Source organism: Salvia hispanica, chromosome 3, assembly GCF_023119035.1.
Source record: "Salvia hispanica cultivar TCC Black 2014 chromosome 3, UniMelb_Shisp_WGS_1.0, whole genome shotgun sequence".
Lineage (NCBI taxonomy): Eukaryota > Viridiplantae > Streptophyta > Magnoliopsida > Lamiales > Lamiaceae > Salvia > Salvia hispanica.
The window spans coordinates 29851777-29874327 of record NC_062967.1 but is presented as its reverse complement, the minus strand read 5'-3'; the positions used below and the strand labels follow the sequence as shown (position 1 = coordinate 29874327).

The window sequence follows — 22551 nt, the reverse complement described above, 5'->3', positions numbered from 1 at the left end:
AATAAAATTGCAAAACACATGTATTATTATGTGTACGCAAATATTATTCCCATTGGATTCAATATGTAGTTGAGAATATTTAAAAAGGTTCAAAATATTTTGGAAAATTTTTCATAATTTATTGTAATACTCATTGAATGTTGATTTACAGTTTCCATGTATAATTATGTATAGTTGGAATATTAACTTTTATAGAGTTCTACTTGTCAAATAATTATTTGTTGGGTACACCAATTCATCATGTCTACGTGGTGTGAATGGTCTACTGAAATTTTTTCTCTCGATTTTAATTGTTAATTGAGATTAAATGGTTCAATCCGATTTTGCTCTTCGATTTTAATTGTTAATTGGAATTCCATTCCGTACATATTCTTTACTTTAAATTAGCAAATTTTAGTTATGGTTGCTGTTTCATTATTATAAGAGTATATAATTATTTTAACCTTCAAATTTAGAAAGAAATCATATTTTTATTACTTGGGGTGGAGCAATAAATGTTGATTGCAGTATTAACATTGCAATTTATAATACAGCTAGCCAAGATACTGTCCACAAATCTTAATTCTCAGTTCCAAATTAAGTTTCGACTAATTAATAATGTCAATAATTAGGATTTGACTAGATAGAAATTGGGGAATTGACTATTGAATGTCAAGCAAATTAGATTTTCAAGTTAATTGCAACTGTGTAGAAGTAATTAATCAGAAGTAATTGGATGATGAGTCTCAAAGAAAAATGTTGAACCAAGGAAATAAAGAAATTTTCAAAGAAACAAAATTAGATTTGCAGGGAGGGAGCATAAGAATGGTACATCTTCAACAATGTAAAAATCACCTAGAATTAATGAGGACTAATGCTTTGGACAAATTGAGAAGAGTACTAATAATCTTACATGATCAATGAACAAAAAAACAATCATGTCCATAACTCCAACAACATTTTGACACACCACGCCGTCTCGTTGGTTTGAGAAATCAAGATAAGAGGATCGAATCATTTCTCCCCAGCCCTTTTCCAAATTTGATAAATGTTGGTTGATCATATATTTCATCGTCAGCAAAAGTTTAGTGCGAAAGGAAAATAAGTGTCGGAACGATCACTAGCATCATATAGAGCAAGCGTATGTGCAGTGCTGTTGCTGAGGAAGCTTTCTGAGGCCTGCACATAACCATCAAAGTAAATTCATGGTGCTAAAGATGAGCAAATGGAATTATTTGCAGGTAGAGTTCACTCACTTTTGCATATGGCTGAGGGCACCACAGAAGAGAGCGTTGTCGGGGACAGGCAGTTCTGTTTTGTTGCTGGAATCTTCGGGGTTGATGATTCTCATGTAGGTCTCTTGCCCAAGATACCACCTATCGAGGTTGTCAGTCCTAAGGTTCCATGCACCAACATTGTCGAGCGACACATAGACAGCAGTCCATCCTCCAGCGAAAACCTGACCATCGAAAAATATAAGTTGTAAAACATGATAGCGCATAAGTGGTTGGTCATAGGCTTCATACCTGGACAGTGGAGCGAGATATCGCATCCCATCTGTTGTACGAGCCCCTGTTGTTTTCCGTCCAATCACCATAGCCCATCCTGAGATCATTCACCATACAAAGTGGTTAGGATGGGTAACAAGTCACCTGTTTATGAGATGAAATAACTAAAGATTGAGACCATACCCAACGACAAAGAATGAATATCCATCCACGTGAAATGTCTGTACAACTGTGTCGTTATTCTGGAGTATGATTTCTATGAATCCCTTGTATGTAGCGTTGATGAGAGATCTGTCCACAATTGCGGGCCTATCCAGTGGTTTGCTGGGGAAATCTAGCTTATAGTCGCCTTTCACCTTGTACACATCAGCGAGGCGTATCGGGGTGTCAGGGTTGACAAATGATATCCCGTTGTATGTTGCTCGTAGCTTCCCATTAATTGTTACTGGTGGAAAACTCTTGAGAATATACACATCGGTAACATTGATTGAACCATAGCGAAAAGAACCCTGTGGGTTAGGACGAGCTCCACTAGCACTCACGTTTTGCCTGGCGTATGCAAGAATCAGATTGAGGAACAGCAAGTAATGAGAAGAAAAGAACAGTTCGCATCAAAATTAACGTGCATCGAAAGAATCATACAACATAAAAACGAAAAGAGATGTGCTAAAAGTGCAGAAACTACGAACCTGATGGACAGCGCCTGGTTGAGTGAATATGATTTGTCATAAAAGTCATTCGGAGAGTCTGGGAGTGGACCAGAAGCCTTTCCTTTCGAGTTTGAATAATGCAAAACAGCGACACCGGTAACTCTCTGCCAGAGTGACTCATTCACAAATCTTGCACTGGCAACAATATAGTAATCGCTGCTTGCATTCTGATCCATGGTAACGAGGAAAGAGTAAGACTGCCCAACGTGGATATCCAAACTGGTGTAGTTCTGCTGAGTCGTGTAATAACCCTCGGTTTCTGCCAGAAGCAGATTATGGTTCTGAATACGAAAATTCAGGCTAGTTGACACCCCAACATTGTGGACCCTAATACGATACGTTTTACCTGCAATTTCAAAAACAAGAACGCCGAACACAAAACAAGGTTAGTCCATTATGTAATGTAATATACGCTTTTGTAAGGCATAAAGCGAACAAATCAACAATAAGAGATACTCCATCGGAAAGACAATCAATTGATTTGCCAGTAAATGAGTTTACGAAGTTTACCAGGATCAACATTAATAGTCTCGTGCACGATTCCATCAGGAACAAGAGATGTATTGTATCTGTATGGTCCTTTTCCATTGATCAAAACTCCATCAGGCATTCCTAATTCTTTTCCACTGTCAAGGGCTTTCCTTAGAGCCTGCATTTCGATACATGATCAAAATAAGAAAATTCCGTATTTCACAATTGAGTGCATGATCAAAATAAGAAAACCAACCGTGTGGTTTTGTGTGTACCAATCACCAATCATGATAACTATATCACCATCAGGGGTGTTGAAAGGAATAGGAATGATATTGCGGTTCATGATAACCAAAGAGCCGAATCCACCAGACGCCCTCTGCATGTTAAGTGATGGGAAGTAAAAGAAGCTACCAATCTGATCCTTCACCTGGAACTGGTAGGTCCAGTTCCACTTCGGCGGGATGGGGCAATTTGTGCCAAGAACCCCGTCCTGCCATGAAGCACGGCGCATCTGGATCCCGGACCTGTGACACCAGCAGTCTTATTACACAATCTGGTTCTATGTAAATGACAATCTAATGAGGTAAAGCTTACCATGTGACTAGGAGATTCTCATCTAACTTGTTCTTAACATTTACCACCACATTGTAATTCGTTGTAACGTTGATCACAGGGCCTGGGAATTTCCCATTGACAGCTATTACCTACAAATGGAGCAATGTTACTAGAAATTTAACACCAAAACAACATAATCAACATGCCAACCTCATAACATAAAAAATAGTACTACTAATAAACAACCAGAAAATCCTCAAAAGAGTAGCTAGAGTCAGAGATGAATCATAAAAGCTAACTCAGATGATTAAACAGACACTATTTATAGCAGATTCATATTGATCTACTGTGGTCCCTATATTCTACTTTTTGAAATCATCAAAGCAATAAAATCAACAGCTCAAATCAAAATTCAACTTTAATTGGGAGAAAGAAAAAAAAACTCAAAAGCAGAGACAATTACAAGAAGTTAAAAGAGCTTTAATAAGAAAAAAACCTACAAAACAAGACTAATGAATCCAACAGAATCAATATGGCAACCTCAATAGCACACAATAATCAACAAGAAAATCCTCAAAAGAGTAGACAGAGTCAGAGATGAATCATAAAAGCTAACTCCAATAATTAAATAGACACCATTTATAACGGATTGGTTTTGATTCCACTGTGGTCCATATGTAATACTTTTTGAAATCATCAAAGCAATAAAAACAACAGCTCAAATCAAACTTCAACTTCAACTTCAATTGAGGAGAAAAAAAACCCAAAAACAGAGACAATTACAAGAGCTTACATACAAACAAAAACAAGAATAAGGCATAAATCAATCCAACAGTTGCTAATAAGATCGAGAGAAATATAAAATTAATCAATTTTCAGTAAAATCACAAGGAAGAAATGAATTAACCTGTTGAGGGACACCTAATGGAGAAGCAGTGATGTAAGAGAAATCCAATTCGAAGTTAGCAAAGGGGTCGGCGCAAGAACCGATTTTGAACAGAAACCCAATGAAGAAGATCCAATACAGTAACCGGAATGTCGCCATTATTGATTTGACAGAAGAAATTTGCAATACAAAACAAATGGGATAAACTGGAAAAGGGAAAAAACAGAGTGCCCAAATGCAGAGAGAGTGCAAAAAGCGTGCTTCAACTTCGTCTATCAACACTCAAAGGAAATTGTGAGAGAAGAAGGCTTGATTTTCTTGGGCTTTGGGTGGAGTGAGTGATTTGCGTCGTTCTTACCTATAACCCTTTTTTCATGGCGCATTGCTTTTTTTTATTATTGTTTATTTTTCTTTGTCTAATTATATTAATAACAAGTTTTAATTCTAAAAGAAAGAATGTTCGAGAAGTTTAATATTTATAAAATAGGGCTAGCAGAGCACTTTTTAAATAATTATCCCAAGATTAATCTTCTTATAATACTATTTGCATTATATCCCAACACTATACATAATATTTAATGTACTAAGAATTTAGAGTCTCTTAATCTTTGAAACTTATGTTTGTATAATAATCACAGTAATTTTAAAAAAATTAATTGAAAAATTATGAAATCATTAACAAGTCAACAAAATGATTTAAATGACAATTACCTAATTTTTTATATATACTATACAAACATGTTTTCAACTTTCCATATTAAACTTAGCAACGTAAGAGGCATAACCGCATAAGATCCCCAGGATATTGTTATGAAAATAAATTTAGAATGTAGTGGCATTATAACTTACTAAAAGTTTAAAATAACAATGATATTTAGGCATGAAATTATAGATTCCATCATTTTATAATTCACATATTTTTAGTGTTATTTCAAGGAAATATTTATTCATATGATCGGCCGACATGAAAATATATTTCTACATTTGTCCCGCAAAATCTTCCATTTGCAATATTTCTAAAATAAACAAATCCTAATTATATGGTGGAATAAAAAATTGGAAATATGTGGAGTATAAAAATGGGAGTCAAAACCCCGCGCCCCTTTTTCCACCTCCAACGTTCCGAATTTCACATGGGAAATCCGGTGGGCCCATGTGCGTGGGGCCCAACTAACTAACATTTATACAAAAATGACTTTATTTTATCCGGTTTCATATTTCATTGTGTCCCTACCAACTCATTTCTCCATCTTTAATCTTTTCTTGCCGCCAATTTCGGCGTTCAATTTAACTTGTTTTAGATGTAATCTCTATCTATATACAAATTAAATTAGGTCAATAGTCTATGTCACTCCCAAATTGATCGATTTCATATCGCTCTGCATTATTGCTAACATATTGCAATGCTTTAATGTTACTATACCCTTGTTTTGTCTTTAACAAAAATGTTCCTTATTCTGGTTTTGATGAAAATTGGTTAGTCAAATGTCAGTTTATTGATTACTTACAAGTTAACAGTATAGAAATCAGTGTTGCATATTTTGAAAATTAATTATGATAAAACAAATATATCATATTCATTTATATTTATTTTCCTCATTTTAGGGGAGTATGATAAAAATTAATTAAATCATAATTTGACTATAATAAATGGTTGAATTCTTCCATTTATTGGGGATACCTGGAAATTGAAGAGTGCGTTTTACCTTCGCATATTCTCATTTCCTCTTCCAACTTCCAAACACTTACTTTAAACACAATTATTGTCATTAATTGAAAATTAGAAAATAGCATCGATGTCATATAAGATTTGACTATGTCCACATTCGGACAACACTAAAATCACACGATATAATTAACTATATATGGTTGGATGTCGACAATTCAACTTTAATATTATATTTTTTAATAATAGTAGTAATATTTTCTATCATATATTTGACTTTGCAGTCCTACACTTTTTTATATTTCCCCCACGAAATCCGCTTACATTCTTGCTATAATTATTAAACTAAGAATGATAATTAGCCAGATTGCATGCGCATATGACCTATCTAGCCTCAAAGTATAGTGGGATAATAACTATTTAAATTATGAAATTTGGTTAAATTTTAATTACTTATAATATTTGAAATTAGAATATTAAATTATGAAGATTCAGTTGTTCTTAATTTTTTCGATTCGTATATAACACGACGTTTTATAATGTTAAAAAGACGTTTTATAATGTTAAAAATAACATTATTTCTTTAAAAATGAAAAGAAAAATAAAAAATAAAAATAAAATAGTTATTTCCGTAAACATCACCAAATTTTATAATTTAAATGACCTCAAATATTTCGTTCAAATCTTATGCAACTGTCCACAAATATTATGTAACTGACTCAAATTTTATAACTTAAATGGTTATTATTTTAACTATAGTTGAAAAGTTGTACATTTAAAATTTAATACTAATATAATAAGAGTTGTTTCAATGAGAGAATCGAAAGAACTATACATTAACTTTTCTACTACGTTATTGTCTAGTTGTAACGATAGTCTTTAATTTATTAAAGTGTTTACAGACAACGCAACTCCTTTTGATGAATAAATAGTGCCTCGATTTACCAAATAAACATTTAATATTTCTGACTCAATTGCTTTATCCAATTGTATATTGCCCCAGTGATCGTATTATTTTATTTGTTGTATTTTTAATACCATTATATCCTATACTAAAATTTAATCCAAACGAAATAGTACAAGAATAGAGGGCCAATGTCCTTATTTTAGTAGTTGAAGTTTAGAGAAATAGGCCAAGCCCAAATCTTGGATGTTGGTCCGTTACATTTGAAATCTATCATGTGGGTATTCCAACTTGGTCCACGAGTTTTGTATTTCCAAACAAAATAATTGAATATTAAATATGAATAATAATTTAAAGCATATTTTTCAGACTGGTTACTTATATTACATTAATTGAATATTATAGGTTAGGAGAGTCCCATAAGTTGTTTCCAAGGATGCTAGCAGGATGAACTATATATAAGAAAATTCCATTGATGATTTGTATGGATCTATTGGCAGTGGTTATAGGTGTGGATAAGTTGATAATGATAGTGATACGTAGGAATTAGTGGCGGCTGATAATAGGATACACCTTTTTGACGGAGAGGAAGGCTCTGATCTTAACGGTAGGGTGGTCATATATTTGGATGAGATTGGATAGATCCTGATCCAAACCAATGCGTCCAGATCATCCGCGGGCACTTGGCAGCCACGCATCTCTCTCATCTTCACCAATACAAAACCTAAATTTGAATCAATTATTCATTTCTATGCAATCGAGATCATAGGCTCGTAGAACGGAGAGGAGGCGGGGCCGGGGGAGAATCCCACCTGCACAGAAATTTGATGGAGTTGGGAGAAGGAAGTGAACATCCAACCATACTTGATCTATGGCTTCTATTTATTGCTTTTTGGAATTTCGAAGAACACCCAACCCTTATTTATAGGCCAACAAGAATTTAAGTGGACTATTCTTTTTAATCACACATTTGTAGTGGAGTATATCTTTTATGTAATACTCCATTTGAATTCTATGGTTGTCTAACAACCACTAAAAATTTATGTAACTTTCTTTTCTCTCACATTTCTACTTATAACTTTTCCTTATATTATTATTTATTACTTTCATCCGTTCCATAATATTAGATTTATTTTTTTTATTTTGACCAGTTCATAGTACTAGAGTCATTTTCTTTAATTCTTGGTAAAAAAGTAACACATTTTCTAACTCTTACTTTTCTCCCTCTTCTACTTTATTGGAACTAATATCACACATGGGCTATGCACATATTAATAAGTGGAGTATATTTTTAAAATATTAATTTTCAATTTTAATTAATTATTCCCTCCGTCCCGCTTTAGCAGTCCCATTGACTTTTCTGCCCTCATTTTGTAAAAATGATAAAAAATAGTTAAAGTGGAGAAATGGTAAAGTAAGAGAGACAACCATTTAGATAAGACTCTTCTCTATATTATTCTCACTCTTAATTTACCATTTCTACTCTTTAACTATTCTTTTATCATTTTTATAAAAAGATGGCAGAAAAGTCAATGGGACTGCTAAAGTGGGACGGATGGAGTAAAAAAAATAGAATCAATATTAACAATGAACAATATGAATAACAATTTTAGTTATATGATAATCAAAAATCTATACAAATCAACATTGAAGCATAATAAATTTAAAACAAATCACATAATATAATATTTAAGCATTAAATCATGGCGTAGGAAGATAAAAATCTATCACAATGAAGAATTAAACACAATGGATAATTACTCATCATTTTTAAAACTTCTTTATACACTACATTAACTTTAAAATTAAAATCAACCTCTTCATTATAAACTAAAATCTTCAATTCTTCACAATTCGTCACTCTTCAACTGAACGCATAGGTAAAATAACTCGTTTGTCATCTTTAAAGCCGTCCGCCTCACCTAAAACTACAATAAAATAAGGAACAAAATCAATTTGCAATGCACAAAATCAATAATCAATATGTATAGCTACTTTCAATTTGTATAGTTTTCAATAAAATTAGAGACAAATTAAATTATACATTAAATTTACCTATAGAATAATCCTTTTATATTATTCAACCTACTTATGGATATGTATAAAAAAATTAGCCAATTATAATTCCAACATAAATTTTTTAACATCGATCAACTATAAAATAACATAGATGGACTAAAAATCTAATCATTACTATTGAAAAAAATTATAATTATTGAAAACAAAAAGAAAGAAAATAGTGATAATCATGAATTGATAAAATGAGATATGAGTACCACTAAGTTCTTCAACAAAAAGTTACCTGAGCTAGTGACTGGTGAGTATCAGCATCTAAAGCCGCCACACCTTTCATTACAGTAGCTGCCTTCTCCCACGCAGATATCAAAGCTTTACAATGGCCGCACCATAGGGCAAGGAACTCAACCAAAATTATACCATTCGAATTGAGCAGCTGTGCGACACAAATAAACAAAATTTTAGAAATACTACATCGTCTCAGCCAAAAATATGACAAATGGATTCTCACGTTTCCACTTTCCTTATAAACCACTTTTATTATAAAACCTCCCGCTCACTCCACGTAAATTTTAATTCAATATAATTTTTTAAATTAATCTCTAAAATTCTCCCAAAACTCTCCTTTTATATATTGTATAGATATCTTTTTATTTAATACATTTTTCTTAATTTTCTTAGCGCAAAGAAATGTCATTTTTCTACAATACTATTGATATTTATAAACAAATGGTGTGAATTTTTTATACGGGTAAAAAATTCACTAACAAGCTACAGTATTAAAAAACGTACTAATATTCAATTTTTTTCATGACAATGGCTCAGCATTAATACTCCAAAGTAAAAAGATATTCAATTAAATTTTTTTTAAAAATGGCCATGTTCAGTCACAAGCTATGCATGGGGTGGGAATGAGAGGGTGCAGACTGCAGAGAGAAAGAGATAACATGGCGAGAGCGACAATGAGGAGAGAAGAAAGCAACTTGATCATAAAGAGAGAGAGTTATAGTAGTCTACTCATTCATCTTCTCATCCCTCAATAAAAACTTTTGAGTATATTATAAAAATTTAAAGGTTTAAGTTCGAAATATATATCACAAAGATTTTGAAATTATATCTGCACATTAATTTTTACACTCTTGAATAGCGACTATTGACATAAGTAAATTAAGAAGACAAAACAAAATTTATAATGTATACATTCATCATACATCATATATGTTGGAAGATATCACGGAAGATACACCAAGATTAGGAACTAAATTAGAATGATCTCACATTAATTGTAAATTATCTCTTCCTGATTTATAGCTAGGGTAAATCATACCATATGTACATGATTCTCAGCCTATTTAGGCGTGTATTCTCCTCTCTATGAAATACACTTGAATGAATATATGAAACAATAGCAAACATGGCTTCAGAGCAGGAGATTCAGAGGCTCAGAAAATAGTTCATCATCGCCAATACCTTGTCCCGACCAGAAGGCGACGGACAACCGAACCTGCAAAATGTCAGGGGATGAAGATGATGTTAAACCCGGCGATATCAGACTCAAAACCAGCAAGAATGTGACGGTAGCATTCAAACTAAATGGGAGAAATTATCCATTATGGGCTCGGCTTATGCGAGTTGCCATTGGATGCAGACGGGCGTCGAGGCACATCACGGGAGTGCCGGCGCCCCCAGACCCAACAGATAAGGATATCTGGAGTGGGAAGAGACCGATTTGGTGGTCTTTTCCTGGATGGTTGACAATATGGAGATCAACCTCGTCGGAGATTTCACACATCACCAAAGTGCGAAGGCGATTTGGGATAGCTTGGCTGTGACGTATCAAAGTACGTCGGATGCATATTTGATATACGACCTAGAGGAGAAGGTCAGTCGAATTGTCCAAGGGGACATGGATCTGGAAACGTACTGGAGAACCCTGCACGGAGTATAGGTGGAGATCGATAGATGCCAGAACAAAACCATCACCTGCTGCGACAAAGGAGTGTGTCAGTATCGAGAAATCATCAATACATGCAGATTATACAAATTTTTGGCCGGATTGAATTCTCAATACGAAGGAGTCAGAAGGGATATCCTCAAAGATAGCCCGACACCTCCAGTGGACGTCGCATATGGCTGGGTAAAACGGGAGGCTATACGACAGAAAATCATGTCGCCGACGAACCCGACTGGAGCGTCGACTGGAGAAGCGCCGTCAGGAGGAGTGGGCTTCGGATTCGGAGCCCGAAACCAGTGAACCTCATCCCAACCGGCGCCGCCCCGCCAGCAGACCCAACACCCCGCCGCCACCAACAACCGCCGCGGTGGAGCCAACAAGCCAGACAAAACCAAGTTGTGGTGCTCTCATTACGGGATGAATAAACATACCAAGGAAACCTGCTTCAAATTAGTGGGATTCCCGGAATGGTGGGATGAAACTCAAAAGGGAAAGGCACGATTGGCCATCGGAGTGGAGGAAGCCGGTGGAACAGAGTTCAATTCCCGTGGGAGAGGCGCCGACGGAGAAACTCCACGCGGCGGCGGCGGCAGGCGAGGCGAAGAAGTCGGGCAGGCAGCCTTCGCCGGACGCGTCGGAGGAGAAGAGAGCGGCGGCGGGATTTTCCCAGGAGGTAATGGGCTGGGTTTGAGAAACCCTAGCCCAATTTATAATTTTCCTGCCAGCCCCTCTTTTTTGAAAAAATTACATATTGAACCCCATGTCTCACAATCTGACCCCCATAGTTTGAGTATTTTGATAAATGACCCCATATTATGTGATAATGCATTTGTCAGCCCCAATAGATTTGAAATCTTGCACAAATTGCCTATTGCATGTAATGTAGAATGTAAGCCGAGAGAAAAAGATAGAGGGTGGATTTTTTATTGTGGGGCGACTGATACTATGACTCATGATAGGAGGGATTTTTTGGATTTTTGTGGAAAAATGAAAAGTCAAATACAGACTGCAGATGGGGAATTAACATCAGTAGAGGGTAGTGGAACAATTGAGATTTCTCCCACGCTAAAATTGTCGAATTGTCTCTATGTTCCCAAATTATCTCACAAGTTGATGTCTATTAGTCACGTGACGAAGGAATGAAATTGTACGCTACTAATGCATCCTAATTTCTGTGTATTACAGGATATCAGGACGAGGAGGATAATTGGGCGTGGCACTGAGCGTCAAGGCCTCTACTATGTTGACGAGATGGCTCACCAAGGGAGTGCCGCAATGCTGGCTCACGGATCTGCGACTCGAGAAGCTTGGTTGTGGCATAGACGTTATGGTCACCCATCTCATGGTTATTTTAAATTACTTTTTCCTAAGTTTTCTCATTTTAAGAACTTTGATTGCGAATCTTGTGTTTTGGCCAAAAGCCACAGACAATCGTTTAAGTCATCTGAAACTCGAGTTAAGAGTCTTTTTTCTTTGGTACATGCTGATGTCTAGGGTCGTGCACCCGTTACTGGTGATCATGGTTTTAAATATTTTTTATTGTTTGTGGATGATTGTTCGAGAATGACGTGGGTATATTTTTTGAAAAACAAATCTGAGGTGTACGAAAAATTTGTCCTTTTTTACAAACTGGTTCAAACTCAATTTCAGACAACCATTAAAATTCTTAGGTCAGACAACGGGAGGGAGTTTGTAAATCGGGAAATGTCAAATTTTTTCGTGGATAAAGGGTTAGTTCACCAAACCTCTTGCCCATATACACCCGAACAAAATGAAGTAGCTGAAAGGAAAAATAGGATCATTTTGGAAATTACTCGTGCCTTGTTTTTTGATTCTAATGTTCCAAAATTTTTATGGCCTGAGACTGTTGCTACATCTGTGTATTTAGTTAACCGTCTACGAACAAAAATTTTAAACATGAAAACTCCTTTACAACTTTTATCTTCCCTAGCCAAAGTACCTGAACCACTTACCTTACCACTTAAAATTTTTGGGTGTTCCGTGTATGTCCATGTTCCAAAACACGAAAGAACCAAATTTTCCGGTTGCGCCATAAAATGTGTTTTTTGGGGTATGGAATCAACCAAAAGGGGTATAGGTGCTTTGATCCATCCTCTAGGAAGATAATAACCACTATGAATTGCAACTTTCTTGAGTGTGAGTATTACTACACCAACCTTAGTGGTCAGGGGGAGAGTAGAACTATTGATAGGACGAGTGGACCTCTAAGTTGGTTTGTGTCACCACCAAGCAACTCTGTCGCGGAACCAACAGAGACAGTTAGTACTGCCGCAGAGCCTGTCTTGTCAACAGCGGAGCCTCCTCACTCGCCTTCTCCCGATAGTCCTCCTCCAGTGATATCTGAGGTAATTACTGAACCTGGAGTCAATAGTACGAATATTCCTAATGACTCTGTGACAGAACTGGAACCGATAGAGACTGCTGCGATTGATGGAGATACAGGACAGTACATACTCCCTTATCGAACCACAAGGGGCGTCCCACCCAAGAGGTACAACCCAGAACGTATCTCGAAGAAGAGTAGATATTCGGTGGCGAATCTGGCTAAAGCAAATTTGACGGAGATGGCAAAGGCCTTCACAGTAGCTCTATATGATGAAGAGGAAATTCCCAGAACTGCGGAAGAAGCAATGAAAATCAAACATTGAAGGGAAGCAATGCTCGTAGAAATGAAGGCACTAATGAAAAGCAGAACGTGGGAAGTGTGTCTGAGACCCGAGGGGTTTAGACTAGTAGGATGTCGTTGGGTATTCACGATCAAGAGGAAGCCAGACGGTTCAATTGAGCGCTACAAGGCGAGGTTAGTGACAACAAGGCAGCAATAAGCATATCTGAAAATCCCGTGCAACATGATCGAACGAAGCATGTTGAAGTAGACCGCCACTTCATCAAGGAGAATATAGAAGCTAGAATTGTGGACCTTCCATTTGTTCGTTCAAAAGACCAGTTAGCAGATATTCTTACGAAGGCTGTGGATTTAAGAAGCTTCCATGAAGTATTGGGCAAGTTAAAAATGGGTGATCCCATTGTTAACTTGAGGGGGAGTGTTGGAAGATATCACGGAAGATACACCAAGACTAGAAACTAAATTAGAATGATCTCACATTAATTGTAAATTATCTCTTCCTGATTTATAGCTAGGGTAAATCATACCATATGTACATGATTCTCAGCCTATTTAGGCGTATATTCTCCTCTCTATGAAATACACTTTGAATGAATATATGAAACAATAGCATACAATATAGAATGTTCATGTTCAAAAAATCTCCAACGAAGGTCCTAGATGGCGATTGCCACTTGCAAAATTTTATACAATTTAATGTTTTGTTGCGACGCCAATAGTTACAAATTGTCACATTGTGGGCCATTATTATCCATTAATTTGCTATAGTCTTTTGGAAAATGACATGGATTTAGCACTTTGTTTGTTTTGTTTGGTTGGGATGGTACGGTTAAATTACACAAAAACGACAATTAGAATTTGACTGGTTTTAGAAATATACTACTCCTATAAATCAATCTTGAATATGGACAATATTTTGTTTTCTACACAGCTCGAGAAATAGATTACCAAACTGTCAAATTGTAACTGCCGTGTTGTTTAATTAAGGTTGGGAAATGCTGACTTTAATAAATACTCCGCTGTACTTAGAAATTAAATCTCATCTCACTGTGTCACTTGTTTTATGAAAATTTAGTAGCTTATGTTTGGTCTTCTTAAACCATTGTGCTACTTCATTAGCAATTAATGTTCCGTTGCGAATTTGTCCATTTTTGACGAAAACATGATTATATAACAAGCCATAATTAATGGTTATTTCTTAGATTTAAACATTACGTGGTGAAGTTACCGATATAAATATCTATAATCCGGTTAATTAGTCAAAGAAGCAATTTAATCTATCTATCTTGTCCAAATCGTTTTCATGATAAAGAATAGTAAACTTTTGTATTCGTGTTAATATATCATTTTTCTGCAACGTCTTTGTTACTATAATTGAATTATTAGTCTTCTCTATGAAAAATAGAAGAAGATATTTATCATGAGATTCAATTCAATTCCAAAAAGAAGAAGATATTTAATTTATCACGTTATTATACATAATATCAAAGCTCGTTATGTAGATGGAAATTATATCGCCATCTTCGCGTCTTCTTTTAGTTTTGTTTATTTTTGCATACGTTTGTGTTAAAATGACAACCTCTCTTAAAGTGATACCGTGACATTACTTATACAACAATATTATAAACGTTACACAACAATATTATAAACGCTACACATCAATCTATAGATTGTTGTATAGTGTGTTGGATATTGCTGGTCAAGAAAAATTGTTGTATAGTGTACAACATATTGCGGACTGTCTTTTTCAGAATTTTTTTTTTGCCACGTGGCAGCTTATTATTCGTCCACGTGTACAAATGATTAGCTAGGAATGGTGGTATGGTGTTATTTTAAGAAGTGGTGACACCTAACGCTCCCCTTTTTGCATATATATAAAGCCTGTATACATATAATTAATTATGCTTGTCCAGTTGTCCTTATAAGAGTAACTCAAATCGGAAAGAATACACAGTATTTATTTTCAATAAGTAAAATTTGTGAGAAGGTAACAAGAAATTAAAAATAAAAACGTTTATAACTTGAAATGGACTTACGACACGAGCTAGAATATGGGCCTAATAAGCATATTTTCGGCACAGAAATCTAAGATTGGCCATTTGGGTCAGTTGGCTAAGAGCTCAAAATGGGCCTCTGGGCTTATCCTAGTATTAATAGTAGTAGTAGTAGTAGTACTCAGTACTTAATATTTTCTGGATTTATGAATCTTAGTATTTACACCACAATATAATAAATATACTAATGCTCTATCCGTCCTCTGGATGTTCATATTCTTGAGTGACATAAAATTTTAAAAAGAATTGTAGGTAGAGTAAATAAAGAGAAAAAAGAAATTAAATATTTTAATAAAGAGAGGGATTTATTTTTAAAAATGAAAAATTTACATTTTAATTAGAAAGAGGAATATTTTGAGTGAGACGGAGGAATAATAAAATTACATAAATGTGATACTGTTAAAGCTACATCCTTACATCCAAACATTACTAAAATCATGCAAATATGCAACGATTTATGGTTTTGAGAAGCGGCAGTTTTGTTTAGGTATGATTTTTGTTGTTGGGCACATGACATCAGCTGTGATTTCTCTCGGATCACATCAATGTTAAGCACCATAGTCAAATTCTAGAATTACAAGGATGAATACACCAAATTTCATACTCATATAATAAAGTCATGCAGATTTATTGTATTGACAATCGGCAATTTTGTCTTATAGGGAGTAGTACAGTAGTAACATTTTTTCAGTATATATAGTACTCCTTATCGTAAAATATACTTGTATACCAGATTCAGTCCGGTTACAATATAATACTACTAGTTACTACTATTTTCTTACATTGATCGATATTTTTGATAGGAGTATAACATTATATAGTACTCTCTCCATTCAATGTTAATTGTTTAATTTTAGGAAATTCAAACATAATTGAGTCATTTTTCAAAAAATCTTATTTATTGTCTCTTACTTTATTCACCATTTATTTGCATTAATCTCAATTAAGAAGAAAGGAGGAAGTATGATACATAATCCTATAATCCATTTGTTGAGACAGAAAATAGGTGCACTTAAAGGAGTTGGTAGTGATTAAAAGGTAGCGTGGATAATGGATATTATTGGATATAGTGGCTCTGAAATCTTCAGCTTTCAACCACTCATCCATATTCCATTCACACACCGCCGGAAGAAAAGTGAGATTCAAGAAAATGCAAACTCTTCTCATTCTCATTCTGGATTAATGGTCGTTAATCAATCTCAATAAATTCTCGGATTATTCCTTGTCTCTCTCATTTCAGTCAGTCCATGGCTACCTCCTACGGCCTCAGACACAGCACCACCGCCGCCTCTCTCCTCCTCCTCCGCAATTCCCACATCCACCTCCCCCGATTCCGACTCAATACACACCTCTTCATCCCCAACCCTCACCCACCATCATCATCTCTCTCCATCTCATTCTCCAGACTCTCTCCCTCCGCCGCCCTATCCTCCTCCTACGCCGGCGGCGAAAATGAGGAGCTCCCCGGGGTGGCGGAGGCCATGAACATCTCCCCGGCGACGGCGGCGGCGGTGGGGGTGTGCATCGCGGTGGCGGTGCTGGCCCTGCCGCTGGCGATGCCGTCGCTGGGGCGGGGGCTGCCGCTCAAGACTCGCGCGGTGTCGTACGCCACGCTGCTCTTCGGATTCTACATGGCGTGGAACATCGGGGCCAACGACGTGGCCAACGCCATGGGGACGTCGGTGGGGTCGGGGGCGCTGTCCCTGAGGAGGGCGGTCATCATCGCCGCCGTGCTGGAGTTCTCCGGGGCGCTGCTCATGGGGACGCACGTGACCACCACCATGCAGAAGGGGATTCTCGTTGCCACTGTGTTTCAGGGGAAGGAGACTCTGCTTTTTGCTGGCCTTATTTCTTCCTTGGCTGCTGCTGGCACTTGGCTCCAGGTATATCGAATACTAGTACTATCACTCATTAACTGCTACCAACTCTTCTTCAATTTGCCTACTTAGGTTGCATCATACTATGGTTGGCCTGTCTCTACCACGCATTGTATAGTTGGATCAATGGTCGGATTCGGGCTAGTCTACGGAGGCGCTGGAGCTGTTTTCTGGAGTTCCCTCGCTCGAGTCACTTTGTCCTGGGTCGTGTCGCCTTTGGTGGGAGCATTCGCCTCTTTCCTCGTCTATAAATGCATCCGCAGGGTATGTATGTACATATGTTTCAGTCTTGTGGATGCAGCCTCAAATCTAAGCCTTGTCTCTACATCTCTAGTTTGTTTACAGTGCTCGAAACCCGGGGCAAGCAGCAGCGGCAGCTGCACCATTAGCCGTCTTCTTAGGCGTCACAGGGATTTCCTTCGCTGCATTCCCTCTCAGCCAGACTCTATCTGTAGCTATCGCGCAGGCCTTAGCCTGTGGCGCTTGCGGAGCTGTCCTGTTCGACAGAATCATAAGGACACAGCTCGGCCACCTCCTAGACAAGCCTCCTAAAGATGATGCACAAGTGACAGAATCGAGAACAGAGAACGAGTCGAGTAAAAACATCGGTCTCCTGTCTGATATAGCTGGTCCTAAGGGAACGCAGTTGAAGATAGTTTACGGAGTGTTCGGGTACATGCAAGTTCTGTCGGCCTGCTTCATGTCATTTGCACACGGGGGGAACGATGTCTCCAATGCGATAGGCCCTCTGGCAGCGGCCCTATCGATTCTGCAAGGTGGGGCGTGTGGCGGTGAGATTGTGATCCCTAATGACGTGCTGGCATGGGGCGGATTTGGGATCGTTGCAGGGCTTATGGTGTGGGGATACAGAGTTATCGCGACTATTGGGAAGAAGATAACGGAGCTGACACCGACTAGGGGCTTTGCTGCTGAGTTTGCAGCAGCATCGGTTGTGCTTGGGGCTTCGAAGCTCGGACTGCCTATCTCGGCCACACACACGCTGGTTGGAGCAGTGATGGGGGTAGGGTTCGCAAGAGGGCTTAACAGCGTACGAGCAGAGACCGTGAGGGAGATTGTGACGTCGTGGGCTGTCACCATCCCTGCTGGTGCCACTTTTGCTGTTGTTTATACATGGATCTTCACCAAGTTCTTATCCTACTTACTGTGAGTGAAACTCCAATTGTTTTATTATAATGTGCACTGAAATTTTTCAACTGAGATTTATGCATATGATTCGCATCTTCCACATATATGTTATTCACTTATGGAGATCTCATGATAATCAAGTATTATTTCTCAATCAAGAAGAAAGTTCATAATCAAACACAAGAAGCCAATAAACATAGAGGAATCTGATTAAACGGTTTGTGTTCATGGAGATAACTCTCGTATAGAATCGAGGCTCGGCTCCCAGTCGCTTTCCTTCCATAGCTTCGGCTTTTGGATTGGTGGAACGAATGGTCTCTTCTCTTTCACAGATTTTTTCGCTGCAGAATCTGCACGACGCGGACGCTCTGTGGAAACGAAGAGGTCCTGAGCAGAAGAGATGGATTCCTCGAAACTAACATCTCCGGCTTCTTCAATTTCACCGGCCCTCCCTCTGGCTGAGTGTTTACGTTTCAACTTCTCCACAGAAGTACGCCTCATGAGAAAGTATTTCCGGCCAGGTAACAAGACGTCGTCTGCTGTCAAGACAGATTCCTGTGGGCGGTTGAAGACCTGAGGAGTAGTGATGCAGAAATCTGGGTATTTCTGAATGAGTTCGGAGGCACGAATTCGAGTATGATACATTTCTACTCGACCACCAGCATGAACTACCCTCACCATGATATCCTTCATTTGCCTGCTCACACTCTGTGAATGAGACGGCGTCTCCTCTCTCACCTCCTGCTTTCTCTTGCACGTATTTTGCACGGCTGGGCTTGCGGTCGACTGGAAACATGAAAACATCCCTCCAGCATCTCAGACCAGCAGAAGCAGATTGATGAAGCTGTGGTGTGGGGGTAGGTATCTAAAGCTCTAAAACCTATGTTTTTCTTAGTTTCCTAAGCTCTTTCCTTTTTTTAGCTTTATTCTAAAAGTCCAACGGCAAGAACTAAGTTATCGATGTCTACGCATAGGAATTAGCAATGATGCTTAGAAATAACTTTTGGGATTTGTCATGTACCAGCTTTGCAAACACATTCTAGTGTTGATGTCATACTCCCACAGCCCGGACAATACCTGCCTTTCGAGCTTCTTTTTTCTCCCGTTTATCCAGTTGTTGTGTAGAACAAAACAGCCCCTTTCCTCGCAGGCCTTCTTTGTGTCCTCCTCCTCCCACAGACCACGGTATGCACCGTTTGGGAAGAGATCTCGATCCAAGAAATGGACCCGTAGGTTCGTTTCTGGGTCCAAGCACTGGTCATCGCCTAACCTGTAGGAGCCACCTTCCCCGCATAACGTATCGTAGAAGCTTGGTTGTTCGGATAGATTGGAATAGGCTGCGTGCTGCACCACCTTTCCCAGCGCAGCAATTGTTATTCTGTCTGAATGAGCATAATAGAAGCCAGAGTTAAGGCGCCGAGGCAAGTTCATTGCTCCTGCAAGAAACCAGAAGCAAGAAGTTATATTTGCTCTTTCACCATAGGGCAAAATGCTGAAAAAATCAACTTCTGATCCGCTCTGTATCTTTAGAAATTAGCCAGAAACCCATAAGTTTGGAATTTTTTCGCAACCATCAAACCAAACTTCATGAATTTTTTGTGGCAATTTGCCCTATTATATTTACCTGTGACATTAAATTCATCGGACTGTGCGACAAGAACACCCGGGCCGAAAGAAGTGAGATAATCCAATGGATTCTTGAACCAATACACATCCACATCACTCAAAAGCACATTATACCCAAGCTCCAAAATCTGCAGAACCATTCTTGACTTCACTTTAGTTACTTTCTGAAAGCATTCGGATCCGAAATGGCAGTCATCGAAGCTGATGTTGGTTGGAGGAGATGCACATTTAATAACTGGGACGCCCTAACATATGAACATAAAATGTTAGCTAATCTTGAAACCGTCAATCAAGCTATATAGATCAGTAATGGAGGTGAAGCCACCTGCAGGACTGAGAAATCATAGACTTCATCATCGAGGGCGCAGACCAAATAGTTCGGTACTTGGAGGTAACGCAGCCTGCAGACCCAGCTCATCAGCATGTCTTTGTAACTAGATCCAGCAATTCCAAGTAGAATTGTCTTGTTCTGATCAGCCTGCATTGCCAGTAGAGATTCCATGGACATTGGAAGTGTGACTGCTTTCGTCACACTCAACGCCTCTCGTTTGAAGCACCCTTCGTGTGACTTCACTGCTTCAACACAATCAAACAACTCCTTTTGTGTAGATAAAAAGAGGCTCTTGTTTCTCAGGTTCAGTGGTCTGTTGTATCCCTGCCAAAACACAGCGCTGTGATCCGTGTTTGTAAACAGATAGTTCCCACCACATGTAGATAATCTGAATGAATTAGTATAGTTCGGATCATCGAAAGAAAATGATCCATAGTTCCTTCCAAGAAGGGAATTCCCAGCAAGTTCCCAGCTTTTTTCTTGATCAAGCTCGCTTAGGTAGAAACTCGACACAGTCAAGGTTGCATCGATCACGAGCCTGAAATCAGAGATCAAAGCTTCAGTGACAAGCCAATGGTTGTGAACTCCCTTCCCAAACAAGAAAGGGGGAAGAACACCCTTGTGAAGAGGCAGATCTCCATTGTTCCATGCTATAAGCATTTTTTCTCCGCACGAAGCTTCTTGAACGAGCAACGCCTGCAACTAAGGAAGACGACAGTTTTAGCACACACAAGATGAAGATCTGCTTCTCCCACCAGAATATGATGAACCGGCACAATACCTTTTGTATCCTATCGCCACCATCATCAGACTGTAACGGAAAGGGGAAGGTGGAAGCGTTTCGCGATGAAGCAACGAGCAGCCAGTCTTGGTCTAGCTTATGAGCGTATCTCAAAGTGGAGAGAAGGTCTGGCATGAGAATGGTGTCTGGATCAATCAACACAGAAATATCTGATGAGGATGACAGAGATCGAGCAACCATTGAATGGAAAAAGGGGGTGCCCAGAAACCTAGTAAAACGATGAAAATGTAGGAATCCATCCCACCATTAGCAAATCAGTCCACCTTGAGTTAAGATGGTGAAAGAATCAAACTCACGTGAAATCGATTTTGGTCTCCACAGAGATTCGTGGACCAATGGAGGTAGCAAAGGAGGAAACAGAAGGGTCTTGGCTGAAAAGAACGACATTGATGTGTTCCGACAATCCGAGCCATGATCTAACAGCAAGACTCTGTCTTTCACCGAATGATCCAACGAAAGGCCTCGGCGCTGTAAAGATAGTGATGGTGGGGATACTCGAACTCTTCATCTTGATCTGGTCTTTCAGCATTTGGGTGCCGTAGAAGGAGACACCAATCAAGAAGAAGCCACATATCCAGACAAGCCAAAGTCCACTTTGCAGAATCTGCAAAATAAATTGGGGGAAACTGAAAAATGAGAATGCGTAGAAAATGCTCGACGATTTTATTCAACGAAATTGGGAAATTCCACTCTGTGTTTTACCTTCTTGTTATAGATACTACTAGATAAGAAATGCATACCCATATACATCTCCGCCCTTTGATTCACAATAAAATGAATCGTATTAAGCGGTTAGAAATGGATTGAAGGAGTGAAAATAACGCAAGTAATGGCAATACCATGTGACGGCAGCGTAATCTTCACCACTTCCGATGCTCCGGAAGGGAAACGCGTAATTTCAATTTCCTTATTTATATTCAAACCATTTCCTTTTCTTTTTTTGTTCTCCTTTTCAGTTGTCAACTGATTAAAAAAAAGATGAATTCGGTAGTGGAGCATTTGCGAACTCGGAGCTCAAAAGTTGCAGATAAATATAACTGTCTGTCTGTGAATTGTTACTTATTTATTTCTGTTGTGAGGAATTGCACTTATAATTATAAACAATGTGTTACTATATGATTGGTTCATAATTACTACTCTAATTAAGGAGGATAGTTTATGCTATAATCTTTTCAATTAATTGAAGATTTAAATTGTATAGTGCTTAAGTTGAAGCATGTGATGATGTGCATACTATAAAGTGAGTTGACAATTAAGTCAAAAGTTGGTTTGGTACTCCCCCATTTGGACCAACAATTTTCCACTCAAAGAACCCCATATTTGAATCAGTTCAACTATTTTAGCGAACAACATTAGAATGAAATCATTTCAATTTGATTAGAATTTTCAAATAAAATAAATCATAAATTAGGAATT

General features: G+C 38.0%; 4 protein-coding genes across 5 annotated transcripts; 2 read left to right on the top strand and 2 right to left on the bottom strand.

Annotated features, from left to right (window-relative positions):
* Nucleotides 1-752: 752 nt before the first annotated feature.
* On the bottom strand, nucleotides 753-4454 carry LOC125210264 (monocopper oxidase-like protein SKU5). The gene is made up of 9 exons (XM_048109826.1): nucleotides 4134-4454; nucleotides 3266-3375; nucleotides 2925-3195; nucleotides 2708-2846; nucleotides 2177-2543; nucleotides 1671-2036; nucleotides 1506-1584; nucleotides 1236-1438; nucleotides 753-1158 (listed from the first exon to the last, which is right to left on the bottom strand). The coding sequence occupies exons 1-9, from the start codon at nucleotides 4269-4271 to the stop codon at nucleotides 1065-1067; spliced, it is 1767 nt and encodes a 588-aa protein (XP_047965783.1). The 5' UTR covers nucleotides 4272-4454; the 3' UTR covers nucleotides 753-1064.
* A 6673-nt stretch (nucleotides 4455-11127) lies between these two features.
* On the top strand, nucleotides 11128-12146 carry LOC125209817. Its single transcript, XM_048109398.1, has 2 exons — nucleotides 11128-11325; nucleotides 11838-12146. The coding sequence occupies exons 1-2, from the start codon at nucleotides 11128-11130 to the stop codon at nucleotides 12144-12146; spliced, it is 507 nt and encodes a 168-aa protein (XP_047965355.1).
* A 4285-nt stretch (nucleotides 12147-16431) lies between these two features.
* LOC125210535 (inorganic phosphate transporter 2-1, chloroplastic) lies at nucleotides 16432-18478 on the top strand. Its single transcript, XM_048110078.1, has 3 exons — nucleotides 16432-17236; nucleotides 17303-17494; nucleotides 17565-18478. Exons 1-3 carry the CDS (start codon nucleotides 16601-16603, stop codon nucleotides 18396-18398), a joined length of 1662 nt encoding a protein of 553 aa, XP_047966035.1. The 5' UTR covers nucleotides 16432-16600; the 3' UTR covers nucleotides 18399-18478.
* Nucleotides 18479-18497: 19 nt separating this feature from the next.
* On the bottom strand, nucleotides 18498-22251 carry LOC125210534 (beta-arabinofuranosyltransferase RAY1). Of its 2 annotated transcripts, XM_048110077.1 has the most exons (8): nucleotides 21975-22251; nucleotides 21838-21892; nucleotides 21432-21761; nucleotides 21115-21343; nucleotides 20328-21035; nucleotides 20001-20247; nucleotides 19398-19812; nucleotides 18978-19162 (listed from the first exon to the last, which is right to left on the bottom strand). In XM_048110077.1, the coding sequence occupies exons 1-8, from the start codon at nucleotides 22132-22134 to the stop codon at nucleotides 19111-19113; spliced, it is 2196 nt and encodes a 731-aa protein (XP_047966034.1). In that variant the 5' UTR covers nucleotides 22135-22251; the 3' UTR covers nucleotides 18978-19110. The 2 variants fall into 2 exon arrangements, with proteins under 2 accessions (XP_047966033.1, XP_047966034.1); XM_048110076.1 differs by lacking the exon at nucleotides 21838-21892 and having other exon boundaries at nucleotides 18498-19162; nucleotides 19454-19812; nucleotides 21432-21739; nucleotides 21975-22078.
* Between the last annotated feature and the right edge of the window lie 300 nt (nucleotides 22252-22551).